Source organism: Peromyscus maniculatus, chromosome 6 (genome assembly GCF_049852395.1).
Source record: "Peromyscus maniculatus bairdii isolate BWxNUB_F1_BW_parent chromosome 6, HU_Pman_BW_mat_3.1, whole genome shotgun sequence".
Classification (NCBI taxonomy): Eukaryota; Metazoa; Chordata; class Mammalia; order Rodentia; family Cricetidae; genus Peromyscus; species Peromyscus maniculatus.
Window position 1 is genome coordinate 45,773,688 of NC_134857.1, and position 22,047 is coordinate 45,795,734.

At 41.1% G+C, this 22,047-nt stretch overlaps 1 protein-coding gene across 6 annotated transcripts in view; it reads right to left on the reverse strand.

Moving 5' to 3' along the window:
* Positions 1-22,047, reverse strand: part of Plch1 (phospholipase C eta 1) — a 221,904-nt gene that overhangs the window by 47,633 nt on the left and 152,224 nt on the right. For all 6 annotated transcript variants that reach the window (XM_042279101.2, XM_042279098.2, XM_076574186.1 and 3 more), the window contains 4 exons: positions 9,695-9,788; positions 7,703-7,906; positions 4,116-4,236; positions 351-522 (listed from right to left, as the gene is read on the reverse strand). In XM_042279101.2, the coding sequence (XP_042135035.1) occupies positions 351-522; positions 4,116-4,236; positions 7,703-7,906; positions 9,695-9,788 (591 nt within the window). The remainder of the gene's footprint in view (positions 1-350; positions 523-4,115; positions 4,237-7,702; positions 7,907-9,694; positions 9,789-22,047) is intronic.

A 22,047-nucleotide genomic window follows, 5' to 3' on the forward strand; every position in this document is an offset into this window, starting at 1 on the left:
ATAGAAGAAAAGAATCTAACAGAATGCCTTCAGACATGGAGTCAGAGAGCTTTCTCCTCTCTTGCACCTCACTTTGCCATACGCAGCTCTCTGTGGGAACTCACTCAGACTAAAATAGCTTGCACAGCATGGACAGCCAGCAAAACAAATCCATAGCATTCAATCAGCCATAACCTGCTTCTGAAAGTGTGACTATACATTAACATAAGACATGTATACAGATTCCTTTCACACATATTGATTCTAATCATTTTCCCTTTTGTTGGTTTGTTTATTATTTATTTATTGTTACCAGGGAGGACAGACCTAGTTGACATTAATGTCTGGGCTGTAACCCCTGAAGTCATTACCTTCACTAGGATTTTGCCTTTCAGACTCTGAGGGCTTGGAAGCTGCCTGCACTCTCCAGTGTCCACGGATGACAGGTCCAGCTTGTCCTGGAATATTCCCTTCAGGTACTGAGCAATCTTCCTCTGCTGCTGAATGCTGCAGTGGTTCTCAATAGACAGTATAACTGGAAACCTGAGGGAAGAGCAACAATTCCACGGGCGTTCAGCACAGCCAGCTCACAGGCATCGTGGGGACCTGGCAACAGAATCTGCAAGTGATGCTTTCTTAAAATCCCAGCCACTGAATGGGCAATACTGATAATGATTAAAATGGCACTAACAAACAGAAAGATTAAGAATGCATTGAAAAAAAGTTCCTCCAGGCAAATACACTTTGCCATGCACAAAGGCTAAACAATAGTTTAATGTTAGGCAAAAATTGAGGAATATATATATATATATATATATATATATATATATATATATATATATATGTGTGTGTGTGTGTGTGTGTGTGTATGCATATATATGAAATATGAAGCCTAAGGAACGAAAATTCATGATGTCATTTTTTTTTCATATTTATTCACATGTATAAATGAATCACAGAGACTACTGCATATCATTAAAGGCCATTACTTGCTCTAAAAAATATAGCAGTCCCAGCTTGGGAACTAAGGGGGAAAAAATAACATAATGCAGCTTGGTTTTATACATCAAATGTCAGGCCTCCCCAACATTTTTTTTTAAATAAAACTGAACACTAGTGTTCAATTAAAAAAAAAAAAAAAAGCTGGGCCAGTGAGCTGGCTCAGCCTCAGCCAGTAAAGGCAGCTGCTGCCAAGGCTGATGGCCTGGATCTGATCCCCAACACCCACGTGTGGAAGGAGAAAAGGTATTCCCGTTAGCTGTCCTCTAATACCCACATGTGCAATGTGGCATATGAACACATACACCCCACATCAATGTCTAAAACAACCCACTATCCATGCTATAGCAGCACACAGGTTTCAGCACAGAAAATGGAAGGTGATTCCCAAAATCTGGGGGGTTGGCAGCCAAAGCAGGAAAAACAAAACAGAATTTAGTTTTCTAGCACGAATCTTCAGAAATAATATGTGAGATCTTTCAGAGTACACAAACCAATATTTGAATTGCCTAACACATTTGTGTAAAGAAAAAAAAGATGTCTTGGGCAAGCACGAGCTCCACACAATGGCCCGTGACCTTTTCAAATTAAATTCTGTCCAATTAGAAAGGCCTGTGCTGGTGCCTCCAGCCAACGAAGGCTTGCTGTCCTGACTGGTCTGTTGGCTGGTTGGGCTCTCTCATAGGTTTTTATCCAAGAGTGTTGTGAAGAGAAACCAACAAACAAAAAAACCCTAAGATGTCTTGCAATTGTGTAGGTTTTAACAAAACCAATTTTAAATTATCACCTCCTATAGAAAGAGCTCATGAGTATCTAGTGCCACCAAGAATAAGGCTGTTGTCAATGGGGGAAGGGATTTTGAGCCTCATCCCACTAAGGGGCATTTGTAAATGTCTAAAGACAGTTTTTGGTGGGCACGATTTAGGGATGCTGCCAGCATCTGGTGAGTGGAAGCTGGAGATGCTACTAAATGCTCTACAGTACACAAGATTGCTCCTCTACCACATAGGATCTTGCCCCAAATGTCCATAGTGGCAAAGTTAAAAAACCTTGGTAAAGGGGAACATTAAAAAATAGAAGGAAAATAAAAGGTCCAAAATTTGTTAATGTCCTAAACAAGTATATGACATTCTCATTGAAAGTGTTTCCTGTTTTAAACATTTATTTTCTATTATTTTATGTGCATGAGTGTTTTGCCTGAATGTATGTGTACTCCCATTGCCCACAAAGGCCAGAGGAGGGTGTCAGATGCCATTGAACCTGGAATTTAAAAAAAAAATTGGTTGTGAGCCAAATATGTGAGCTCTGGGAACCAAACCCAGGTCCTTTGTAGGAGCAGCCAGTGCTCTTAACCAGTGAGCCATCTCTCCAGCCACTATAGTGCATTTCTTCTAAGGGTTCATAAACATGAAGTCAGCATTCTAGGAACCAGAGGGTCCTCTGGGGTATGGGGGTGGTACTATTTCATAAAATGGGAAATACTGACATGTAAGACTCAAAGAAATCAGGGTTTGGAAGACTGAATTTAGCACTAAATTCTTCCCTGTAAAAATGCCACAGACTAAATTTGCTATGCAGCAAGAATCTCTCATTAGAAGAGCACATCTCAACCTCATGGTTAATTAATAGGATGAAATATTAGAGATTTTAAAGGCTACTAGCTTCTAAAATACTGATTTTTATGCAATCACAATTTTAATTTGCTTCTTTAATTTAAAAACCCTTTTTCATATGCTTAGTATATTGATAGTACCTGCTAAACAGAAAGAAATCAATAATTACTGAAATACAGTTCCATATTTTCAATGAGTTTACCACCTCATACCTATAAAAGGAAGCAAGATATCACCCTTTTTATCAGGGTATTATATGCTGGGACAGCTACATGTTCAGATACTTCAGTATCAAGAAAGAGAGGGTAAGTCAGCTGTGGGTCAAGATATGCTTCCCAGCGGGGTGGTGCTTAAATCATTTTGTTGTATAAAAAGGAAGCATGTGCGGGTGGCATGGTGGGAAGGGTATTTGGGGCAGAGAATAGCACACACTGGTTTGGGAGTTGTAAAAGTTCTGGGCTTGTTGGAGAAAATGAAAGGCAATCGTTGCTAGCAGATGCTAGGTCTCTGTGCAGCAATGATGGAGGAGGATAATACTGGAAGAGAAGGAAGTAGCCACATGTGACGGGCATGAAGACATCCTGGGTCCTGAAGAAGCTTTAGAAAGAGCACTAGGACAAGAATTACAGCAGCGTTCATGGTTCCAAAAGTAACCATAGTGTTGGGTGGTGGTGGCGCACACCTTTAATCCCAGCTCTTGGGAGGCAGAAACAGGCGGATCTCTGTGAGTTCTAGGTCAGCCTGGTCTAGAGAGAGAGATCCAGGAAAGGCACCAAAACTACACAGAGAAACCCTGTCTTGAAAAATCAACAACAACAACAAAAGAAACCATAGCATCAGTACAGAGCATGAACCAAAGGGGAAATGAGAATTAAGAGAAAGTGTGAAGTCAAAGAAACGGTTCATCTTCTCTGTGTTGGATGTCCTAAGTATCCTGAAGTGTCTGACAGTCTATGTTTTATTAAATTATGATGTAGTATCAAATAGCTGTTATGGGGCTGGAGATATGGCTCATAAGTTAAGAGCCCTGGGTGCTTTTCCAAAGGACTGGGGTTCAATTCTCAGCACCCATATAGAAGCTAAGAAGTGTTTCTAATTCAGGTCCCAGGAGATCCAGTGCCCTTTTCTGGCCTCCACAGGCACTGCATTCACATGATGCAGAGACATACATTCAGGCAAAATGCTCATACACATAAAAATAAAGTCTCAAAAAAAAATTAAAACAATTATGTATAATACCTTGTTTCCAAGCTTTATGGGTTTAGAAATTCAGAAGTCATTCTTTGCAAGGATATTTTCAAGGAGACAGGATGAGAAAGAATGGGATTAAGGAGTAAGTGGGTCACAAGAACCCACAAACTTGGAAGCCATAGTATACTTGTTCCCAATCTTTGCTGGAGAGAAAGAAGAGAACCAAGGCAGTAGGGATAAAGGCGAGGGATCCAAGAGAGGGCATGCTCCTGTAACCACATTACCTTGGGCTATTAGAGGTGGAGCGTAGCTCCCATGTGTTGCTATACTTACTCATTCTTCACAAAGGCATGCTTGTTGATGGTCTCCACAACATCTCTGAAGAGAATCTTTGAAGTGAGAGTGTAACCATGGTGGACCACTGGCTCTCCATCTGGGCCATCCCAACAGTCAACTGCCAAAGACAGACGTTCACATCAACAATATAAAATATCTGGTTTCTTAACATCTCTGGAAATACCACAAACGTTTAGGATTATTACTAGAACTTATACATACTACAGTTATGAAAAAGATGTAAAGAGAGAGAATTGAACATTCTGGCATACTTAGCAGAACAAAAAGTTAAAGAGGATAAATTATTTGGGTGTTTGCTTCTGAGTGCTTATAGTATGCAAAGACATCACAAGGAGACTAGCATTACCAAAGTTTCTCTTGGAAATGTAGTCTTCTAAAACAATTCCTCTTTATTAGCTAAAATAAACTGAACAAAGAAATCCTTTCATCTGAAAGTTGCTGTTGATTACAGCAACAGAAAGGAAGTAGGACATGTAAGTCCTGCCTGAGCCTGCTTTGAGCCCACGCAACTAAAATATCGCCTTTAACCAAGGTCTCAGGCTAACCATTAGTCAGTCTACAGATTTCAGACTTGCTCACCCCACAATTGTGTGAGCCCATTCCTTAAACGCAACTGGCTATTCCCAATTTCCCTTTCTTACTCTAGTTTATCAGTTCTTTTTCTGCTGATGTTTAATGAATACAGGATCCGATGCCCTCTGTGCACTATACATTGACTGGTTCTCTACCACAGCAGCAAGTGATTGTAACCACTGAGCTGTCTCTCCAGCCCTGAAATAAACATTTCTTTCTTTTTGTTATTTGTTTGTTTACTTAGGGTTTACTTAGGACTGGCATTGAATTTACAGAGATCTGCCTGCCTCTGCTTCCCAAGTCCGAGGATTGAAGGGGTGTACCATGATTTCCAGCCTGAAGTGAACATAACTAAAATCTTGTGGCACAGTAGCTGTAGCGACGTCTTAGCATAAGACATTCCTCACATGTTAGTGGCATTGCTGGTGTAAACAAATATACTGTACTTTCAGGTGTACAGAAGCATAGCAGTATAATTCTATTTGGTATCTAATACTTGGTAATAACAATGAATAACCATGTTGCTGGTTCACATGCCACTGTGCCATGCTTTGTATCATTGCTTCAGGGTGTAATCTTTCAATTTATAAAAAAGTTTATTAGAAAATAATATGCTGGTTTCCATAGGCAACAGCTTCATACAGATCTGCAAGATGTAGGACTCTCAGCTTCTTCTCTAGTACTATGTCTGCCTGCATGCTGCCATGTCCCACGATGGTGATAATAGACTAAACCTCTGAACTGTAAGTAAGTCACCACAATTAAATATTTTCCTTTAGAAGAGTTGCTATGGTCATGGTGTCTCTTTACAGCAATAGAAACCCTAACTAAGACAAAGCTATGGAATGTTAATAGGCCATTCTGCTGTAGGATTCAAAGTCTAGAATGCTGACAGGAAGGAGAAGAGAGGAAAACAAGAACTCTGTTAGGAGGCTATCCATGGTATACTCTGGCAAAGAATCTGACTGGACCTGCCTGTGTCCTGAAACTTAAATGAAATTGGATATAAAAATAATGGATCAATTTATTTGTCAGACAGTAACATTCATGGTATGTCTTGTTATTATTGTCCTTTACATTTATCCAGATTTACAGTGAGACACAGCAGAAAGTGGAGCACAAGGATATGGAAATATTCAGTTCAGAGAGAAAATCAGCTCTTAAAAGAAGTGTTAAAACTGAGCACAGGGCAGGCGGGGACACCCGGGCTACAATTATTATAGAAGTTAGTGCCACTAGGCTGGGGTATAGCTCCGATGGTAGAGCACAAACTCAACATGCCTGAGGCCCTGAGTTCAAGCCCCAGCAATCAGGGAGGGCATTAAGGAAAATCCAGGACTTTGCACTCGGCAATGAGAAAGGTGATTTGAGGACAAGGCACAAGGAGGGCACAAGCCAAAGCTCCCGAATGGAACAATGTAAACTTATTTGAAAACCTTTCATTTTCTCAACAAAAAGAGCTTCAGGGTGTCATGCTTGAGTCAGGCTGATGATGGAAGTATTTCCCCAGGTTCCACCACAAAAGAACACAGAGGCCACTGCAGTGATGGTCCAGTTGGACCAGGCCACACCTCAAGCAGTAGCAGAACTTAGCATCAGTCACATGCAGCTGGTTTTGCAGGCGTGCAAGGTGCAAGAGTGAGGAGTTATGGGGATTTGGACCAAGGTTCGAAACATCCCTTGAGGTCAGGGAACTTGTGGCATGGTAGGGTTCCCCAGACGGGGCTCCTCAATCAGCTGTGAAGATGTGAAGGTGGGCCTAAGCTGCAGTGAAGATCACAGATATTGGAGATATCAGAGATGTAAGATGTTCATGGAGTTAAGCAAGCTCAAGAGAGAAACCACAGATATGACAGCCAACGGAGCTGGCAGAAAGGACTTCTCACGCTTGTTTCAATCCAGATGATGCTGCCAACAGCTCCACATGCTGGATGTAGCTATGCAGGGCTTGGTTCTCACCCTCGTGGACTTCAGGGTTGCTTTGGAGGGATCTTTCTGGGCTAGACCCCCATTCTTCCTTTAGAAGTGGTTGTATTCTCTGTGCTATTGTATTGTTGTTAGAGGAGGCTCACAGTTATGAGTAACTGAGTCTCAGAAGAAACCAAGCCTTAAACAGTATTGACTATGAAGGCTTTGGAGACCCTTAAAAGACAGAGTGCATTTTCTATTACGAGATGAAGACACAGAGAAGTTAAGCTGAGAATGGAAGGCCCTCTCAAACGTGGATGATGTCATCCCATGAGCTTGGAGTCCAGACTGAATAAAAGGGGGGTGAGTGAGAAAACCTGATGACCAGCCAGCATCCATCTCTCTCTGCTTCCTGACTGTGGATACAAAGTGACCAGCCTCCTTGCGCTCTCACTGCCTTGCCTTCCCCATCATGATGATCTAGTCCCCTCAAGCACTTAGCCCAAACAACCCTCTCTCTTACAGGAAAAATTTCGTCACCTGCCCTCAAATCAAAACTTGAACCTAAAACCATCATGCCTGACCCAGCTGTGCTTGATTAATTTCATCTCACACTCTATTTGCGTATAGTAACACTCCTCTACCATGCCTGTGACTCAACCCACAGAACCCTCATATCAGACTAACATTTTTATGTATGTGCTCCCTGATCACCTGCGAGCTCTTCAAAGTCAAATACCACATCTTACTCATGTCCGTGTCTTCGCCACTGAAACTGATTAGCAATTTAATAAATGTAGACCATGAAGTCTCTTCAAAAGAGATAGTTGTCCTAAACTATTTTGCTGGTTTTTTTTTTATTTTAAAACATCTTTTCAGGTAGATTGTTATCTATAATATTTTATTAACAATTCAGAGTATGCTTCCCCAATACTGGCACATGATTGAAAATAAAGAGACAAAGAGAAAAATGACTCTACAATGAACAAATATTTCTAATTAGTACGGAAATAGCTTTTGGGGCTCTGGTATCTAACTGGCCTATTAACCAATCACACCGAGCTCAGACAAACCACACTTACCTTCGACACATCGGCAGCCCTCTTGTAGCACCCGTGCATACATATCCACTTTGGACTGAGAAAGGAGCTGGTCCCCTGTCAGGTATGTGTTGTGAGATGAAGCAATGTAGTAGTTGCAGAGGGGCTGATCCATGTCTTGGTACACTTCATGGTGCAAAGGGTTAAATACGTCACAAGCAGGACTACGCATGAAGTTCGTGAAGCCTTCGGAGGAAAGAGTGAAATGACACAACTTCCAAAGAATATCTGCTTAGTTGATGCCAAGAGAGACAAACAACAGTCCAAGAGTAGTCAGAAGCAAGTATCAGGACAATGTGTGTGCTGGCAACTGGGGCAATGATGCCAAAAAGAGTATCCAAAAATATGACTTCAGGGAGTAGCCATTTAAATATATCTTATAGAAAAATGAATTGACATCTTGTCATGACAAATGCATTAATTAACTAGTAAACTCAAGCTATGTTTATGTAGTGTGACCTCAGGGGTGACCAGAGTTGCATTATAGCCATATTTATACCTCAATCAACCAGTAACTGCTAAGTTGTTATGATGTTCTGAAAGACAGCACATGGTAAAGTATAAGGCTAAAACATTTCAGCATTACCTAAATTCAGAGGGTGACTAACTATGAAACTGGCTTTGGGGAAAATGCTGCCAACGGTTTTCACATAAATAACTTAGAAATGGTGCTTAAGAGTTTGTGTAGAAAATCTACCAGTTTTTCTATAAGCTTTCAAAATATAAAATCTGAGTAGAAGAGGCAGCCATTGTCATGGATTCATGAATTAAGATATGAGTGACCACAAGTAGTCACCATTACAAGTTGTTTCAAATCTTTGAGACTCGTTTGGTGAAATTCAGTCTGTAAATATCCTCAGAGTCTTCAGAGTTTCTTCATGGCAACCTTTATGTTTATAACTAGGGACCATATTTAATTGCATCTTTGAAGGAAGCCTCAATAAAAATATTTATATCTTGGTATAGTCTTAAGAGGCCCACGTTAGTTTGTCTTCTGTTTTAAAATAGTTTTAATGATAGAACATTTCAAATTATTGCCCTTCATTTTAATTCTCTTCCACCCCAGGAAATAAGTACTTGGCATTAAAGGTTCCTGGCCAAGCCATGTATGTTGTTTTGAGCCTGACTGCTTGAGACCAGAAGTTCAGGGTCAACCTGAGTAATATAGTGAAGACTGATCTCTTGCTTGCACACACACACACACACACACACACACACACACACACACACACACACACCTATCTGTCCACACTGGGAGCAGGGAAACACCAGAAGTCAGCAATCAATTGTGGCTTTGCATGTTCTTGAGGCATGTTGAGTTTCCCATTAGTCTTCAGTTAAAGTTATCTGTTCTGCTTGGGAAATCTCACAGCCTATAATTTATTTCTCTGCATATTTTAAAGGCATATAGCTTATACACACAGTAGCTATATTTATACCATATTATTTATGTATAAATCCTAGGAGCTAGATTCTGGGTGGTTGTTGTAAGTAAATTATTTAATTTTCTTTGGTCTTACTTTCCTTAGCTATAAAATAAGGTGGTAATGTTCACAAGACTTCCGTTTCTAACAGTTTCTGAAATGCTACCAATTAGGAAAAACAAATCAATTTTTAATATTTTACTTAAAAAAATGTTTATTTTGAAGTCACAACTTTTGCAGATTGTTTGTTTGGGGGCCAAATTTCCCTTCCTGAAATCATCAGGACATGACTATTTCTTTAAAAATAATTATCCATTTGAGCAAAGTCCAAATATTTCTTGGCATTCATCACACACAATGGTAGCTTGAGGAGTACTGTAAAAATGAGACACACAAAACCAGAGATTCAGCTATGAAGGAAAACATATGCTTTCGGGCTGTATCTGAATTACCTGAAATTCCATGACTATTTCCCGAGTTTGCTTCCTAAAAAATTGTAATTAAAATTTAATGTAGCAGATGAGAAACACAGATTAAGACTACCAGTTACCTTCAATCCCAAGGACATTTTTCACTTTATTTTCTTCAGAAACCTCAAACTTCTTTATGATGTCAAGACAATAGTCCACGGTCACATTACTCATCTAAAGGAAGCAGAATAGAAAGAAAGCACCTGAAACCTCATGAGCTGTGCCCCCCTACACCACAGCAAGAAGGACTGACTGACTAGTATCCCACACTTGACATTTCCGGGGGCCGCAGCAAGCACTGTTTGAAGTTCCCAGACCCATTTTTTTTCTTTCATCTTTGGAGGATGATTATGATCTTAACATGCCTTGACATCCTTCAGCTTTGGTCAGTGAACACGGCCTTTCAACTCTCCGACAAATGTTCTCCATGAAGGAATAAAAGAAAATGAATGCAAACCCACTCATATGCAGTAGCGATCTGCAAAATAAATTATTCTTACATAAAAACCGAACTGTGATAGTCATAAATATATGTAGGAAGGAAATTATGGTCTATCAAAATAGAATGTCTCTAAGTAAATTCAGCTGTATGGGCATCTTTAAAGCATCTTCCGCCGAGCAGTCAGCTATGGGGATTCAGGAACACAAAAGTGAGCAAAAGCGAACAACTGGCCGAAGGGTGAGAATCACACCCCGTGCGGTACTCACAGTGACAGGGTGACCACAAAAGTCACGTACCTTTGACATGGCTACAGGACAGGGTGGTGGTGAGGGTCAGGGAATGAACGCTTGGGGACCATTTTGCAGCGCCAAGAAGGCAGCACATGTTCTTATCACTGTCAGCCCCAAGGCTGCTGTGTGGAGAGTTACACAATGCAAGAAAGTCAACTCTTTAGAAAGAACCTCTTTAAAGACCAGCAGAAAGCTTGAGGGCAGGCTTGGGACTGTAGCTCACTGGTAGGAGACTTGCCTAACATTTATAAATCTGTGGGTCTGAGCCCCAGAACGCAAAAAAAAAAAAAAAAAGAAAAGAAGAAAAGAAAAAGAAAGAAAATGTGTTATTTTTACTTAAAAAAAAGAAAAGTCCATTTACTCAGGAATCTAACAGTGACATTTTAAAATACGGATAAATAACAATAGAGGAAGACAATCTTGTGAGCCAGAATAAAATAATGAATACTGAAAGCACAGTTCGATTACAGTCTTCAAAGATCCCATTGTCTTTTAGGTTCAATGGGTTTTAGTAAAAGCTAGTTGTTTTTGTTTTTTGTTTTTAAGTAATTTATTCTTATTTTGTGTACATTGGCATTTTGCCTGCGTGTATGTCTGTGTGAGGATGTCAGACCTTGGAATTACAGACAGTTGTGAGCTGCCATGTGGGTGCTGAGGATTGAACCCAGGTCCTCTTGAGGAGCAGTCAGTGCTCTTAACCGCTGAGCCATCTCTCCAGCCCCCTTGTTTTGCTTTGTTTTGTTTACTAATTTTTTTTTAACTAAATTTTTATTTAATAGCATTTAAGCTTTCTGTAGGAGAAAAGGCTGTTATTTGCTTGTTTGTTTGGGGGATTTTTTTTTTTTTGTCAGCTTAAAAAATACACAATGCTTTGTTTTCCAAATCTGTTGCATAATAGCAATGCATCCTTTGAATAAAGTCCATAATCTTGACCACATCACCAGTAAATACTGTTAAGTAAACAGAACTGCAATGTCTCCAAGGAACTCTAGGGACCCAGAAAGCTGTGAGCAGCTCAGTAGATTGTCTACTATAAGCTAGACATAGCACACATAACCTAAAAGGTAATTTCTCATAATATAAAAAGAACCACACCACGGCTGGGCATGGTGGTTCCCACCTTTAATCCCAGCACTCAGGAGGCAGAGAAAGGTGGATCTCTGTGAGTTCGAGGCCAGTGTGGTCTACAAAGTGAGTATCAGGACAGCCAGGGCTGTTATACAGAGAAACAGGATCTTGAAAAAAGAAAGAAAGAGAGAGAGAGAGAGAGAGAGAGGGAGGGAGGGAGGGAGGGAGGGAGGGAGGGAGGGAGGGAGGGAGGGAGGGAGGGAGGGAGGAAGGAAGGAAAAGGAAAACTACACTGATAACTTTATGTGCCATAGAGAGACTGAGTTCACTCTGCAGTTATTCAGGTATGAGGCCATTTGTTCCAAGGTACAGGGGTTATGAGCTACACTCAGGTAAACCACCAGGAGTCCATGAGATCTACAGCAAAGTACAAACAACAAACCACCCTCATTCTAGGGTAGAGGTGATGGTAGATGTGCAAAGAATTCATTATCACCTCAAGAAGCAAAGCAGAATTCAATTTTATTAAATCATACTTGAAAATATGTTCACCAAATTAATGGAAAAGATTAGTAAAGATTTCACAAAACTAAAAAAATTCTAGAAATAACTTTCTCCCAATTGACTATATAAACTCTGCTCACAAGAGTTGAAGTCAAAGGGTGAATCCACTCCAACCCTGTCCCACCACCTTCTCGTGTAAGCAGCATGTCAATTGGCATGACATGTTTTCATTTTTAAGCCTCTATTTAGGATGCTTTTTTACATTTGCCTATTGATATCATGCAAAATAGTTATTACAATCTATTCTATTGTGCACAAGTGCCTCCGTAGAACGTGAGAGAAGCCTTGAGTGTGCGAAGTCCTGAGTCGATGTGTGCTGTTGATGAGGCATGGCCATGCCAAAGATTCCAAAGACTCAGACACACAGGAAAACTGCAGTGCCTTTTTTGGGCTGGGCTCAAAGAAATGGCAAAGCCTTCCCCTGGGGTCTGAGCGCTGTCGTCGACAGTGTGCAGATGGCCACTCTCTCTCTCCCCAGATATTTATAGCCTTAAGACTACAGAAACTGCTCCTACTGAGATTAGCTAAAACTGTCTACTTGATCCAGCTGTACTCCATAAACCCTTCCTTCTTGAGTATCTGTATCACTAACGCTGCCTCCTTGTTCGGCTGTAAGTAATCACCTCACCTCCCTGTTCAAATGTACATAATAAATACACTGAGCTTCCAGGTGCTGAGGCTCCTCCATCAGAAAGTCCAGCCCACTGTCTCCAGCTAGCTCTGTGTGTGTGTGTGTGTGTGTGTGTGTGTGTGTGTGTGTGTGTGTGTGTGTGTGTGTGTGTGTGTGTCCTTTCTTTATTCCCTCGCTGCTCCCAGTCAGGTCTGTCCCTGGAGCCATGCAAACACTTTGAAGCCTGCAGGGGCTGAAAGAGGGTATCAGATCCTCTGCAGCCAAAGTTACAGAGAGTTGTGAGCCACCTGAGGTGGGTGCTAGAAACAGAACTCTGCAAGAGTGGTACGTGTTCTTCGTCACTGAGCCATCTCTCCAGCCCTACAACTGTCACTTAATGTGACACTTAATGTCTCCAATCCCGGTTTACAGATGAGAAAACGGATGCAGAGAATAGTTAAGCAGTGCCACCAAAGTCCCAAAACTGTATGAAGCAGGAACCAAGGTACAAATTTGGACCTTCTGGGTTTTAAATCCAAATCTTTTACCTTCATATAGACCTAAATCCCTCAATGTTTTTCTTTGTTTCTACGAAAATATTGGAAGGATGTTTGGCTTTTCAATATAGCTGAAATTTACGAATCTTTGGAAGGTGTTATAATTCTCAAAACAGTTACTGGAGGCTGACTTCTTGCATTGTTTAAGACTGAGCTGTTCTGCTCTGTTAACTACTCTATTTTAAAACCATTTAGAAGAGAAAAAGCCCTCACATTATAGGTAAATACACACAATACACCTGAGTTATAGAAACCAGTAATGTTTCTGTAAAAATCTCCACATTCTGACAATGCTTATCTTCCCAGTGAAATTTCAAAACAAGAGTCAATGGACTGAATAATTACATTTCTCATGGCCATGATTCCCTAGCACATCAAACACATACCTGAAACAAAAATTGCAAACTTTAACATTGCTGAACTTATTTTTACCCAAATAACTCAACCCATTATTGGGTACGTCAAAAGTCAGTGTTTATGGCTAAATACAATTCCCTTTTATCTACCCGGAATCATCCCTCCAAAGGCAACAAAGCCAATGCTTATATTTCTTTTGAAATGGATCCCCACACCCCTCATTGTGTTTACACTATTTTTCTGTCTTATACACTTCCCTGTTGACTTATTATGTTAAACATTATGTAAGCCTCTTCTAACATAAGCTCTCTTGAGTCAACAAGGCTCTCCTACTTTCCATCATCCCACTGTGCACCCACACAATGCTCACTAAATAATCTGGTGTTGAAATGGTTCCAGTTGTGCAAACATTGAACACTAGAGAATATGCTATGTGGGAAAATTACATTCCCTTTCTTAATCAATTTTTTGGGGTTTATTGATTGCTGGAATTCCTATTGATTAAGTTTTAATAAATCTACCACAAACATTTCCCATGATTCTAATGGCTCCTTGGTATATTTTTCACATAACAGAAAGGCAAGAAATGACCCCTGAGTTCCATTGTTCCCTTCTTGAATTCATTGTCCCGCCTCTTCTTCTAAGCTTGTCTGATTCAGAGCTCTGATGAGCTGCTGCCCTGACTTCCCTGTGCCATGTCCATAGCCAAGCTCTAGGGAAGTCAGATGTCTGTGTTTTGCAGGGGTTTTATATGTCCAGTGATTTTTCTTCCACACACACCTTTTTTTGACAGTTTAGTGCAGCGGAACGCTCTAGGTTGGAATCATTGCCCCTGTGTTTCTCGGCTTCCAAGTGGCTTTGGGAAGTGATGTTTGTGCCAGCCCTGGTTACGCATTCTGCCTCAGCTTAATTCAGCTGGCTTTGGTCTTTTTTATTTCTCACTTTAGTTTTACAATAATGATTTGATTTGCAGCTGAGTGGCTCGTCTTCCACAGTGTTCACAGCCCTCAACTGGCTTCTCTAGAGATTCATCTCTTTTTATGCTTATCATTTTTTATTGCTTGATAATTCCCTCCCATCTACTTATCGTTTTCTATTTTCAGTTCTGTCTGTTCTATTTATTGTTTTCTATTTTCAGCTGTCTGTTCTATTTCCTCCACTTTATAAACCTCCCATTGTGTTTACCTCTCTACTCTCAAACTTTAAGTTTCTCAGAACTCATTTTCCCCCTCTGAATCTCTTCCCATAGTGTCTGGTTCTCAGTTTACGGCTATAATTTTCTTGTTCTGATGACATTAACCACCAATGTCTGATGTTTCCTTCTTCCTGTGTAGCCTCTATTCTACTTCTACCAAGTTTCTTGTTTCTATTTGTTTCCTTTTTTTAATAGTACAGAAGATCCTCAAACACATGGTTTGTTAGAATTCCTAACCACTCTCCCAACTACATGACTGTTGGGGACTATTGGGGTCCAGCCCCTAATAGTCTCCTTTCCAGGGTCCGCGGAAGGCTCTATCAACCAGCTGAGAATCTATTCTTTAAGGTCGGTAAATCAGTCTACGCACGCAGAGTTCTTTGGTCCATTCGCTTTAATTCTTCTTGCATAACATCCTTTATACACAGCTTCAGTTCTGTTCTCATGTCTAGCTCCTTTCTTGCCTGATTTCTCTCTATATTTATCTACTGTCCCCTCTAGGTTCTATCTTAATTCCTTCACCTAGTTCTGTCCCTTCTAGGTTCTCATCTATCTAGTTCTTTCCCCTATCAGCTCCTCTCCCGTTTCCTTCTCTCTCATCTGGCTCTTCCTCATCTTGTTCTTCCCCATCTGTCTCTTCCTCATCTTCCATCTCGTTCCTCTAGTCCTCTCTTTTAGCTCTTCAATCTAGTTCTTCCCCATCTCAGCTCGTTCCTCTCAAGTTCTTACCCATCTAGTTCTTCCATCCTCTTTTCTCTTCTCCCCCTGTGCCCTGGAAGTCCCGGTATATAAAAGGGAGGGCCCGAGCTAAATTGTGTAAAGCTATTACTTAACATCCACCTCTCCTAGGCAGTGTCTCCTTGTGGAATTTACCGTAAGTCAGGAGACTTGCATGTGGGCTGTTATCATTGTTAGTCCACCTGGGACTAACAATGGGCACCCACCTGGGTGGTGTTTCCTGTAGTCCTTGAAAGTGGCTAAGGGAGATAATCTGATTCCAGAGAAAGCCTTTCCCTGAGGCTGTTCTCCAAATTACCTGGAATGTGTATGTCCCGAGAGTGCTCAGTCTACACTGTTAGTCCTTCTTGGGGAAAAGTCAATTGGGAAAGCTATGAAGGCACACATGATTTTCATAACAGAAGACAGCTGATATATAACAAGCCAAGTAACACCAAAAACTCCTTGGGATTTGGCTTCCTCTGGAGGAATTCCATGATCCCTCCAGGTAGTGACTTTGCCATAACCAGCTGAGTTCTTATGATATATTCCTGCGGCCCGCAACACATGACCACACATGCCCTGTCCAGTAGCCAAGTCAGAGGCTTAGTCATCCCAGGGCCTTACGTCCTATGTAATCTGTGCACTACATGATCACATAATTTGCTCACAGCGTGATTACACAATCTATGCACATGTGTGGCATAGCAATGCAAGCCCATATGCGCATGTGCAGGGGGAACCTGTAAAGGTGGGTTCCATCTATCCCTCCCCTCTTCCTGCATGATCTTTCCATAGGCCTAAGCACTCCCTTCTGTTCCCTTCCCTTAATAAACTCTTATAGTGGTTTTTGTTGTACCTCGTGGCTTTTCTCGTACGATAAACAGCACCGCTTAATAAATAGCATGGGTAGCCTTGGCAATCTTAAGGTTTGAGTGTTTGGGTTGGAGTAACTGAACAAGCTAGAAAAGAAGAAATGGATCACTGGGGAAAGGGCAGGTAACAAAGAGCTCCAGAGAGGGGAACAGTAGAACACAGGTGAATGGGGAACGGGAAAAAACAGAGGGGAGAATTTACTGGGGTTGGGGTGGAGGATGGGAAGGTAAAGTGGGGATAGGGGAGAAAAGACACTAAGGATCTTTAAAATTATTTAAAGGCACATTTAAAACCAAGTCAATAGTAATTTGGACAGAAGATTTGTATTCATGAGCAGAGCTGATTCCTGGCTCCCCTGTAGGATTCTTGGGTTATGCTATTGTATTTGATTTCTGATATAAGTTAATATCTTAGGATCACCCCCTAAACATACTTGGGTTGTGTTAGGTATCTAGGGATACTATACAACAACAAGCTGGTGGCTTAAAACAACAGAAACTTATTCTCTCATGGTTGTGAAAGCCAGAAGTCCAGAACCAAGGTGTCAGCAGGATTAGCTCCACTGAAGTCTCTGAGGGAGAACCTGTCCCTACCTCCCCTTGTATCTGAAAGGGGCGTGCATCCCTTGGCATGAGAACTACTGCAGTCTCCACCTCTTTCTCCTTCCTGTGTGCCTTTCTCCTTCCTATAGCCTTCTTCCTGTGTGCCTTTCTCCTTCCTATGGCCTTCTTCCTGTGTGCCTTTCTCCTTCCTATGACCTTCTTCCTGTGTGCCTTTCTCCTTCCTATGGCCTTCTTCCTGTGTGCCTTTCTCCTTCCTATGACCTTCTTCCCTGTAGCATGAATCTTAAAAGTTCTTATTAATAAAATCAAACCTGAGCCAGGTATTGGGGTGAACTGGAAGATCAGAGAAACAGAATGAGCCACAGCTAACCTCACCTGGCCAACTTCTCAGCTGGTCCTATTTTCTCAGACTGGAAGCTTCTCTGTCTTCATCCCAATGGCTCTCAGCTGAACTGCTGCTCCAAAGCCTGAAAGCTTATCCAGCCAAATGCTTAACCAGGCCAAATGCTTCTAGTTCCTGGTCCTCACGCCTTATATACCTTTCTGCTTTCCACTACCACTCCCTGGGATTAAAGGCTCGATTTCTGGGATTAAAGGCGTGATGAGTCACCATGCCTGTCTGTATCCTTGAACACATGGATTTCTGCCTCTGGAATGCTAGGATTAAAGGCGTGTGCTACCGCTGCCTATCCTCTATGTTTAATATTGTGGCTGCTCTGTCTCTGACCCCAGATAAGTTTATTAGCATGCACAGTTTGGGGGAATACAATACCACACTTCCTGTGTGCCTTTCTCCTTCCTATGACCTTCTTCCCGTGTGCCTTTCTCCTTCCTATGACCTTCTTCCCGTATGCCTTTCTCCTTCCTATGTCCTTCTTCCTGTATGCCTTCCTCCTTCCTATGGCCTTCTTCCTGTGTGCCTTTCTCCTTCCTATGGCCTTCTTCCCGTGTGCCTTTCTCCTTCCTATGACCTTCTTCCCGTGTGCCTTTCTCCTTCCTATGACCTTCTTCCTGTGTGCCTTTCTCCTTCTTAACAGCCTTCTTCACATGTGCCCATTTCTACTGCTCTTCTATGGAAAAGTCTCACTTTCGGGTTTAAGGCCCATCTTGAATTAATATCTTAATTGTATCTCTCAACATATAAACATTCACTTTAGCTCCAATACATTCACAGGTACTAAGAATTATCACTCTTTGGGCATCAATATTCAACTCACTATAACTAGTAATATTACCTTAAGAGAAGTTTCTAATATTCTATCTGATGAGGACAAATCTGGGTGAAATAAGGATCAGTCTATGCACCAGTATTTGATTTCATATAATCCTTGATACTACCCATGACTAGCAGTGGTGTTTTATTTTGCAACTGAGTATGTTTTAAAAGGTGAACATTCTGGTGTCTGTAACCAATCTTATGTCTTAAGAAGATAATGACTCAGTGGCATGGAGAACAGAATGCCTCAGGTTTATCCTATTGAGCAAATTCAGTTTCAAAACTCAAACGCTGACAAGCTCTTGTTTGTCTAATGATGCTCTTATTGCACATGTTAGGTTGTCTTCAAGTTTCCTTCAATGCTAAAGAATACTGAAAAGCACAACTTCCTAACATTTTCTGCATATGCTTTTTTATACCTATTTTTGTGTTCTTTTCCTATGGCTATTTCTTTGGGTTAAGTGACTAAAAGTAAAACGGATCAAAGTTTGGTAAATTCTGAAAATTCTCAGACATGTAAAACTGCTGTACTGAATAATTAGACCATTTAGAAGCTAAAGTAGATACCATGTTTGTTAATGTTCACTAAATTAATGGGTTAAATTAATAATCTTTTGGCCTAATTTTACATTTTTGGTTACTAATAAGGACAAAGTATTTCCAGGTGCACTGATCCGCAAAAGAAATTTCCATACTAAAGAAACTCAGTATTTCTTTTTCTGTGTTGCAAATATTTCCCTATCTTGTGATTCAGTTATAGAGTGTTTGAAATATCAAACCTTAAGGTTTCTATACATTAAAATGTTCCTTTGTGGTTTCTGCCTCATGAGGTACAGTAATATAGATAGATTAGATAGATAGATAGATAGATAGATAGATAGATAGATAGATAGATAGATAGATAGATAGATAGATGAGTGGGTATATAAAAAGAAAGAGAGAAAGGAAGAAGTAAAGAAAGATGACAAGATGACAGATGGATGAATAGATGGATGGGTGAGTAGATGATAGATAGACAGATAGTGATAGATAGATAGATAGACAGACAGACAGACAGACAGATAGATGATAGGTAGATAGATAGTTGATAGGTAGATAGACAGACACACATTGTTTCAAGCACTACCCAAATGTAAGTAGCTTCAAGCTAATTTAAAAATTAAACTAGGTACAGATCCACCAGGGCAGACTTCACACAGCACTGGCTTCTGTTTACCCCAAACCAGAAATTTTACTGGCAGAATTTCAACATAACCAGAAAAAGGGAAGGAATGCATGCCCCTTAGCAAGTGATGTGCACTACTGACATTCAGATGGGCTGGAGTGATTCCACCAGCCTAGATGAAGTTAAAGTCACTAGATTTATGCATTTTAATTTAAATTCTTCATATTGCTGCACTTCTGAATATCTCAGTCACATTCAAGACCAACCTTCAACTTGACATTGTGAGGTGGGGAAAGTGGGTACTAGCTGCCCTTCGTATAAAAAGGAAAGCAAGGTTCAAAATCAAGAACAATGAGGATGAGTAGATAAAGCACCACACCAGGAGGAAAAGGGAACTAGACATAAAGACAGGGTTCTTGCAGAAAGCCAACCAAGATGCTCAGATGTCAACTAGGGCCTCGGGGGCAGGAACAGGCTGAGGCGTTTCCGTGTTGAGGATAGGCATTCTGGCTGAGAGAACAGGACGATTCTTTATTGAAAAGGGCTTGTCGAGAAGGCTTGGAGAGGCCTATTTAGAGGCCTCAAGGAGCTAGCTTTAAACTGTTCCCCCAGACCTCCTTCAGGTTCAGTCATTCAACAGAATGGCTCACAGAGTGACAGTGCTTTTTCCCTCCATTGTCTATGTATAATAAACGGCAACTCAGAAACAGCCAAACAAAAGAACTGCATAGAAGTGGAGCAGCTGTAGAGACCTATGGCCATTCTGGACATCTTCCCTCCACAGCACCTGGAGTGTGTTCACTAAACCCGGCGCCCCAGGGCATTTTAATTATGGAGGGTCTATGATAGAAGCATGAAGGTACAGACTGATTATATCACTGACCAAAGTTATTAATTTACTCCCCAGCTCCTTCTCTCTTATGTTCAGGGGTGTAAATGAAAGCTTACCACCTCTCATCACATGGTTGAAACTATTCAGAGGGCCAGGAAACTCATATTTGAAGGGAACTGACTCACTGGAAGTAACATATTTATCCAATCACCCAGGAAGTCGCAGGGGTTTAATGGCTCCTTATCAAGGTCATGGGACAAAGACCACATACATTATCATCATCATCATCATCATCATCATCATCATCATCATCATGTTACATCACAGCCGACATGGAAGTGATGAGGCAAACGAGAACTGACTTAGAAGAAAATCCTAGTTGTGTGTAAGTGATATGATTCAGGACTGGTTGCCTAATATACAGCATCTCAGAATGTGAAGAAAAAAACACAGGGAGGTGTCTCTGACTCCCCCCAGGCCTTCTCCCTTTAAGCAGGTATTTACTCCTGGGAAGGACTTTCTGGATTTCCACTCTCCCCGCCTCCCGGGTTAGGTGTAATACTAACATTCAGAAGATGCCCTGCCTATACCCACAGAGAAGGAGCAGAAGACACAGATGCCAGAGGGATCTGAACAGTCTTGCCAAGTTCCTTCTCTGCTCCTACTTAACAGCATGCTCTCACAGCCTTTCCATCAATCACATTTCCCCATGTCAGTATGTATGTCCATGTGTCATCAGACCTGGCATAAAACGTACACAGGTATTCCTATTTCCTCCCATCCTCACTTCCTTATCAAGTCTTCTCTGTGTCATGAAAATTTATCACAGAAATCTCTACAGTCTTTTTTCTTCTTAAAATACTTTCAATATCCTCAAGTTGTGCAAAGGATTAAGAAAAAAAATTTATTCCCTGTGGAACCGTAAAACCTAGTACACCTGTGGGTCTTGCTCACTTATAATCCTACATAGGTTCCTTGGAAATGACCAAATCTGTACAATTAAGTAAACATGACCATTTATTGAACAGTTAATAGAAGAAATTAACCAAAAACAACTATTTCCATTCTTACCCTAATCCTGTCAAGGCAATATGGTCCACAAAGGCATCTTATGTAATGACTCACAGATTTGAGAATGAGAGGTTGTGGTGGTTTGAATGAGAATGCCCCCCCCCACTGTGGGAGCCCGTTCTGGGGTTCCTCGTGGCTTTACCCAGCAGGTCCAAATAGAGGATGATCAGGACCACGGGCCTGAGTGCAGGTGTCTGAGATGGTCTGCACTTGGCTGTGCTGGGGGAGGAGGTCTTTTGCTCCACCCCTTGGCGTCTCTATAAAAACCCTGGACCAGAGACAGTCCGGGCCCGTTGGAATAGGTTCCAGGCCCTCTCGAGGCTATCCTTTATTTTCTATCTGTTTATCTCCGCAAGATTCTCCGCTATAAATCCTTCTATCTAATATTTCCTGCTGCTCGCACTCAAGAAAACTCTGGGAAGCTGTGGGGGTGGTGGGTAAACGCCCCACAGAATGGCGCCGTGAACAGGGACTACAGAAAAAAAAAAGGGACTAAAGAAAAAAAGGGACTAAAGAAAAAGGAAAAAAAGGGACTAAAGAAAAAAAGGGACTAAAGAAAAAGGAAAAAAAGGGACTAAAGAAAAAAAGGGACTAAAGAAAAAGGGAAAAAAAGGGACGAAAGAAAAAAAAAAGGGAAAAAAAAAGGGGGGACTAAAGACAAATGAACAGGGACTTAAGACAAAGTAATAGGGACTAAAGATAAAGGAAAATAATAGTTTTATTACAGAGTTTTTGGTGAAAGTGCTGAGTCAGCCCTGCCAGTGGAAAGGCATGCCGGTGTTATGGAATATATATATTTTTATATATATATATTTTTGGTGAGGCAGGGGTTTTATCCTCGAGAGAAAAGGAAAGCGGACTGGAAGGATGTCCGATGCTGCAGCAAAATTCTCTTCTGTCAAAATTTTCT